This window comes from Colletotrichum graminicola (assembly GCF_000149035.1).
Source record: "Colletotrichum graminicola M1.001 genomic scaffold supercont1.349, whole genome shotgun sequence".
Lineage (NCBI taxonomy): Eukaryota > Fungi > Ascomycota > Sordariomycetes > Glomerellales > Glomerellaceae > Colletotrichum > Colletotrichum graminicola.
Genome location: NW_007361353.1, coordinates 1 through 8084, shown reverse-complemented (window position 1 = coordinate 8084; position 8084 = coordinate 1). Strand labels below are relative to the sequence as shown.

Below are 8084 nucleotides of genomic sequence, written 5' to 3'. Positions count from 1 at the left end.
CTTTATACTAAAAATTTAGTATACTTATTATATAGAGGGCTAATAACGCCTAATTAACTAGCTAAAAAACTAAGTTACTAAGCTTACTACTAAAGTTAATAAGTATATTAAGTTAATTTATAAAAATATAAAAAACACTACTACCTTAGTAATAGCTATTAATAAGGCTAAGGTAGCTATAGTAGTATAAAGTAATATTAGTAAAACTATTAGAAAAAGCTTATATACTAAGGCTAAAAAGATTTACTAGTAAGTAGCTTAAATTAATAATATTAAGAAATAAATTAACACTATTAAAGATAAAGTTAAGAACCTTAACTATAAAGTAAATAATCTTAACGCCCTTAATAAGTTTAAGGCTAGGGATTTTAAATAGTTATAAGATTAGGTTACCTTACTTATAAAGACACTTTACCTCTAGTAGGAGATATATACTACTACCTAAAGCGTTATTAGTAATATAAGCTTAGGTAGTAGAAGTAATAAGTAACCCTAACTAGTAAAAGAGCTTAGTAGCCTTATAGGCCTATAAAAAAAAAGTATTAGGCTAGGGCTATTAACTTAAGTAATAATAATAATAAGTAAATAGTAAGGTTAAAATATAAATAAATAACCTTAGGATATAAGGCTATAATATAGAGGAGATAGGAAAATAGTAGCTATTACTTTCTTAATTAGCTCTTAAAGTATTTAGTAAAAAAAGATAAGGTCTTTTTAAGGTAGGGCACTTATTATAAGATAAGGTAGTAAGTACTTATAGTTAGGAAATAGATAAATAGTAAGGACTAAATACTTAATATATATATAATATATTATATATACCTTAGGTATATATCTCTATAGTAAGTAACTTTTTATAGAAAAAAGGTTAACTATAAATACACTTTTTATTTACTACTTATCTTATCTTATATTATTTATTTAGCTTCTTACTATTATTTATTTTACTTTACTACTTTACTATTATACTTTACTTTTATATTATATTACTTTATAATACTACTATAGCCTAGCTTTATCCTACTAAAAGTATAATAGCTACTAAGAAGGCTATATTATTAGTATATCTAAAGTTAGATTAAGTAAAAGTATAAATATTATACTACTTATTAATCTTATTAGTAGTAAAGTAGTTCTTATAGAACTACTTTTCTACCTTAATAAGGGTTAGTCTAAAATAGTACCTAAATTACCTTAAGATTACTAGCTAACCTTCTTACTTAAAGATATTTTACTTTACTTTAGTAAGTTAAAATTCTTATTAGTTTTATACTTAGCTATAGAGGTACTAGTTAATTATTTAATAAAGTTACTATAAAAATAAAAGATCTTTATAAATTACTTTAACTACTTAAGTCTAAAGCTTTATATTATAGTAATATATTATAAAGTAGTTATAAAAGATAAGGTCTAGTAAGTACCTCTTAGTATTAGTATTAGGCTAGAAGATTCTTATAGTAAATAGTGTTTATAGCTAGGCTAAAGAATAACCTAAAGTAGCTATAGTAGTTACTAGTACTACTACTACTTATATTTAAGTAGTTATAGTATAAATAAAAGCTACTATAAGCTTTTTTATATTTAATACTAGTAGAAGTAGTATAGGTATAGTTAACTATAGGCTTTTTTACTACCTCTACTAGCTAGGGTTATTTTATAACTAGGCTATACTTATTAAGTCTTAGTGTTTTTATAATTATCTTACTATTAACTTTAACTTTACTAATTAAGTAGCTATAGTTATAGCACTAGCCTCCTTACTAAGGTACTAACTTAAGGGAATTATATTTCTTACTTAACCTTAGGCTAAAAGTAGTAAATATTATATTTCCCTTAAGGGTATATATATATCTTATTTTTATTAGCCTTAAGTATAGTAACTTATATTATTTAGAAATTAGCTTAGTATAATAAAAAACTATAGTTTAAGTAGGCCTATTAGTAAAATAGTATTATAGCTTAATAAGCTTATAATTTCTTATTTTTTACTTTTTAACTTAAACTATATTATTATAGTAGCTTTTACTTACTTTAAAAATAATAAGTCTAAAGAGATACTTCTTTTTTATTTAGGTATATTACTTATTATAATATTTTTATCTAGAAGTAGTTATTAAGAAGGCTTTTTTAAGGGGTAAGTAGTATTTATTTAGTTAGGTTTATTTTTAGTATAACTAGGTTTTAAATAACTAAAAGCTTTATAAGTTACTATAAAATAGCTAAATATTCTTTACCTTACTATATAGTCTTAATAATAGTAGTAAGTTAATTCTTATATCTTTAATAATCCTTTTTACTATATAAAAGATACTTTTAATCTAAAAAAAGTTATTAGCCTAGTTAATATCTAACTAAAAGCCTTATTACTAGTTATTACTAAAGTAGTATAATATATCTTTATTAAACTTTATAGTTATAAGGGATTATATATTATTATAAAGACTTTAAGGTAGCTACTAAGTAACCTTATAAGTTAGATTTTACTAAAGCTATATATAGAATTACCTAAGGTTAGAGATTTATTTAGGTTAAAGCGTTCTTAGTATACTATATCTCTAAGCCTATTACTTTTATTAAGGTATATATATTTCTTTACTATATAGTAATAAAAAGAAAACTTAATAAAAATAGTAAAAATAGTAAGGATAATAAAATAGTATAAATTAAGATAGTTATACTACTACTTAATATAGCCTTTTTAGTAGCTATTATAGTTCTAATAAGATAAAGCTAGGCTATAGTAGTATTATAAAGTAATATAGTATAAAGCTAAAGTGTAATAGTAAAGTAGTAAAGTAAGATAAATAATAATAAAAAGCTAAATAAATAATATAAAATAAAATAAGTAATAAATAAAAGGTGTATTTATAGTTAACCTTTCTTTTATAAAGGGTTACTGACTAAAGGAATATATACTTAGGGTATATATAATATATTATATATATATTAGGTATCTAGTCCTTACTATTTATTTATCTCCTAACTATAGGCACTTACTACTTTATCTTATAATAGTAATACTATCTAGAAATAATAAGCTACTTATAACTATATAAATTACCCCTATAGTAAGCCTACTTAATAATACCTTACTAATCTATAGTATCTTATAGTAGTAGTTACTATAAAGTTAACTACTAATTAGTATTAGTTTTACTAAGTTAGTAATATAGTTAACTAAATATATTAATAAGTAGTTATAAATAATAGTAGTAAGTCCTAGTCCTAAATTATATATCAAAAAGGGAACTGTTATAGGATTATATAGTAAATCTACTATATAATATCCCTATAGATTTAGTATATCTATAGCAAATTAGCTATAGTTATTCTAGCTATTTTAGTGTTAATCTATACTACTAATATCTAGGTAATAATTAATATTATAACATCCTTACTAACTTATAGTAATAGTAACTATAAAGTTAACTACTTATTAGTGTTACTATTTTAAGGGATTATAATTATAAAGTAGTAATAGTATTAATTTAACTGTTAGTTACTTATATAGACAATAATAATTAAGAAGAATAAGAAGAGGTTATTACTATAGATATTTATAGTAGTATAAGTAAGCTACTAAGGTGAATTACATAAGATAGGTCACGTGACTCTAGATCAGCTCTACTATTAGCTGGTTAAGTATCCTAACAAGTATGTATACAGACCCTGTTTAAAAACTATTTGCTAGTTCCTAACGGTCTAGTGATAGGAACTTAGTAAAACCACTCTTAAAGTATCTAGAACGGCTTTAAATACAAAGACACAGACACACACATACACATAATATATTACGCCTGTCGGCAACGCTACACGGCCTCTAAAGCTGACTATATGTACCTTGCTGAGCTTATGCCTTTGCCTCCTTAAAGCCCATAGGTAGTGTCTCCATTTCCTTCTTACTTCTCCTATTCTGCCTCCTCGCTGCGGATTTCCGTAGTGTAGTTTATTATGAGCATGCCATCCTGGAACCTATTCTCTAGGTGTTTAACGTCCTATCTAAGGCGGCTGAAGTGGTGTCTGCTGTTTATAGCACGGGTTGGTAGTTGGTTGGGGTTATGTCGGCTTTGATGTGTTGGAGTGTCATCCACTATTCCAACAAAGACACACATGTATTAACATGAAGTCATTAACACCATCAACAATAGAATATCAGTACAATATATAGTATCTTGAGAATCTGGCTACTGTAGATTAGGGCAGCGGTCGGTCAGATGCCAGAATAACCGACAGAGCTACTAGATTAGTAGTATTCTAAATCTTAAATTAAATTCTGTGTGAGCTAATCTTTTAGCAATTCGTAGATTGTAGCTTAACAGACTGCTTGACAGCACCATCAAGCTCTGTAATAGAAATTTGACCCTCACCACTACCCTCAGTAGTCATAGTAAGGTAGTTATTGATAATCAATGTAAATTTGCCTCCAGTAGAGTTGCAGCCAGATTGAAACTCAGTGTCAAGCTCGTTAACAAATGCAGTCGATAGGTCGACAGGTCCTTTAAAGGGCCATTCCATGTTGGTAGTACCGTCATTGTTTGCAAACTTATACTGGTTCTGGTTCTTAGCCCAGGCACCTTCAGTCAAGTTCACATGTCCTCGGTAAGTGCCGCTATAATAGTATTAGTCTCATTCGTTCAAGTTGCGAGAATGGTAGTGTTTCTTGTACCTTATAATAACAAGCTGTTTGTCAGCACTTGTCTCCAGGCCAACCTCAATGTGGCATTCGGTTTTGACTTCAGGCTGTCCGGGGTCTAAGGGGTTTTCTTAGCACGGGCTTCCTATTATCGACCGAGTAAAACTCACGGATTGAAGCATTTAGAGCTTTGTAAAGCACATCAAAGGTACCGTCAGTCCCGAGTTTTCCATCAAGGGTGCCTGGCGGGCAGCCGTCTCCGGAGTAATTAATGCCAGTAACGAAGATAGGGGTGCTGTCTTCAGCTTGCTGTCTCTCTATGACCCCGCTAAGAGGGCTGCAAATCGCAGCTCCAGCGAAGACGAGAGCGAGAGCAGACGGTGAGTGAACCATAGTGGCGACTACGACCTAGATAAATCGAAAGATGTAAAAACACAATTGAGACAGTCTTAGTAAAGTGCATTGAGTGAAGGTAGCGAATTTTCCCACTCTTTATAGACCAAGGAATTGCTAAGCAATAATAAATTAATCCTATAAAGCTGTAATGTCACAAAGCTAGAAGATTCCGGGACGCCCGAAATTAAAAGTGGGCCTACGAAAATGTTAATTATACTAAAAAATGCTGTAGTTAAGAACATAATAGTTTAAGGTTTACAAGTACTAAACTTACTCATAATAGTGTTTAGTGGCCTGTGGTCTTGTCTTGTATAAGTCTATAGACAAGCTAATAATGTCAAAGTAGGCAAAATAGTCGCACGTGCCCGGATTAATGTAGGGCAATTGGCCGGAAATGCGCCAGTCATTTCTCAGATAGATTTTGTCAAATGTGGCGAAAGTCCACGTGAATTCACTAGCGAATACACTGTTAAATGTAGCGGAATTACACGTGAATTAGCCGGCGAATTGTTAGGGAATAGGCGGTGAATTGGCCCCACTTTTAGGGATAACTTCACTAATAATATCGCTAGGATTAGCCTAAGATTTCCTAACTAAGAAATAGGGGGTTTTTAGTATTCCTATAGGATTTTACATTAGTTATATAATATATAATATATTTAATTAATTAACTATTATAATCTTTATAATTTAATAATTAATAGTTTAATATATATACTTATAATAACTAATATACTTATCTATTAATTAATTTTATTATAATAATTAATAATATTTAATTAATTAACTATTATAATCTTTATAATTTAATAATTAATAGTTTAATATATATACTTATAATAACTAATATACTTATCTATTAATTAATTTTATTATAATAATTAATAATAATAATAATAATAAGCTAACTATTTTATAATTATATAGTAATAAGTTTATATAGCTTATTACTATTTAAGTAAAGATAAAGTGTTATAATCTCTAGGAGTATATTAACCTAGAGGTTATAGTAGTTGTTAAATTATAAAGATTATAATTATTAATTAATTCTATTATATGTTATATAAGTAAAGTAAAAATCCTATAGAAATAAGGAAAGCCCCCTATTTCTTAGTTAAGAAATCCTAGGCTAATTTTAGTAGTATTTATTAGTAAGTTTACCCCTAATAGTAAGGCTAATTTACTATATATTCCCTAGTAACTTACTATAAGGTAAGTATATATTTACTAGCTAATTTATATATAATTTTACTATATTTAATATACCCCCTTAGTGCTAGTAATATAATTAATTACTATAGAGCCTACCCTAAATATTCTCTATATATAGCCTATTTATTTATTAATTATCTTTTAATATCTTATACGTTTTTCTTCTTTATCTAGTAGTAAAGCTTTACTTTATTATTAGCTAATTCTTACTATTAATTTACTTTAAGATATATATATTAGTTACTTATATTTAATTAAGCTATAAATATAGTAAATTATAACGCACTAAGTGCCTTTATTAATCTATTAGCTATTAATTTAGTAGACTTCTTATATTTAATAGTAATCTAATTTACTACTACTTCTTAGTATAGCTAGTAATTATAGATATTTATATACTATAGCCTTATTTATAATTACTATAAAGTAGTCTTACTATAGGGGTAATTTATATAGTTAAAAGTGGCCTCTTATTTCTAGATAGTATTACACTACGCCTTATAGCTAAATACTGCCTTATTCCTAAATTATAAAGTAATATTATACTAGACGTAGTATTATATAGTAATATCTTACTTAAGGCTACCTTATTCCTTATAATAATAATTAAATAAACTTCTTAATAATAAGCCTAAAAGTCTAAGTATTATTATAGCTAATATAAATAGTTAGTAGCTACTTAGTAGCTACTTACTTATTAAGTAATAATATAGTTCTTAGTTAAGTTAATAGTTAAATACCTAGTATAGTAATTAATCTACTACTAAAAAGTACCTCCTTTATAATAAATAATAGTACAAATAATTTAGCTTTAGTAATTAATATTATTACTATATCTTATTTATTAGCTTATTAGAAGATAAGCCTTTTAGATAGCTTTAGTATATATACTTATAAGCTATAATAGTTTAGTAAGTTATTAGTAAATAAGGCGTCTAAAGTGACCTCTAATATGTTATTTTTACTACTTAGTATTACTTTATATTTAAAGTAAATATACTATATTTAATAAAGATATCTAAGTATATAATTTATACTTTTTTAGTAATCTAGATTTAAGTTATAGTTAAAATAAGTAAGCTAGCTAGCTATAAAAGTAATTATTAGTTATTACTAAGGTAGTAATATAGTTAACTATAATATATATAATAAGTAAGTTAATTAATTTTATAACTACTACTTTAATATATTTCCTCCTTAACCTAGGTTATTACCTCTCTTTATAACTAAATATCCTATATATTAGCTATACCAAGACTCTCTTGTTACTTTAGATAAGTTTCTTATACTTTTTTATATTATTTAAGTAAGTTATTCTCCTTATAAAGGGTTTTAACCTTAGCCTTTAATAAAGTATTTTTATATATAATTCCTAACGCTCCTTTAAGAATATACTTAGTAGTTATTAATTTATATATTAAGGAGCTATCTAGATAATTAATAAAGTAATCCTTAATAAGAGTTCTTTAAGAAAATATCTCTATTACGTTATATAGTGTCTAAAAAGTCTAAGCTAGTAGTGTTATTAAAAGGGATCCTAAAGGTGTTAGAGTATATAACTTAATATCTAGCTTTAATAGTACACTTTCTAGACTTAGAGAGATAAGCCCTGCCTTTTTAAAGCTTCTTTAAATATTTACTTTTATAAAAGCTTACTTAAAAGCGTTATAAAATACTAAAAAAAGTTTTTTTTTATAATATAAGTATTACCTTATTATATTTTATCTTTAATTTCTTAACTATACGCTAGCTTTAAAGGACTAAAACATCTAATATCTAAGGGCTAAAGTAAATAAGATAAATAAGGTAGTATATAAAAGGTAATAATATTATTTTTTTTATA

The 8084-nt window shown here is 26.2% G+C and overlaps 1 protein-coding gene across 1 annotated transcript; it reads right to left on the bottom strand.

Moving 5' to 3' along the window:
* Positions 1-4290: 4290 nt before the first annotated feature.
* GLRG_12000 (uncharacterized protein) lies at positions 4291-5026 on the bottom strand (the record flags this gene model as incomplete). The annotated part of the gene is made up of 3 exons (XM_008102683.1): positions 4291-4609; positions 4667-4751; positions 4804-5026. 3 exons carry the CDS (start codon positions 5024-5026, stop codon positions 4291-4293), a joined length of 627 nt encoding a protein of 208 aa, XP_008100874.1.
* Between the last annotated feature and the right edge of the window lie 3058 nt (positions 5027-8084).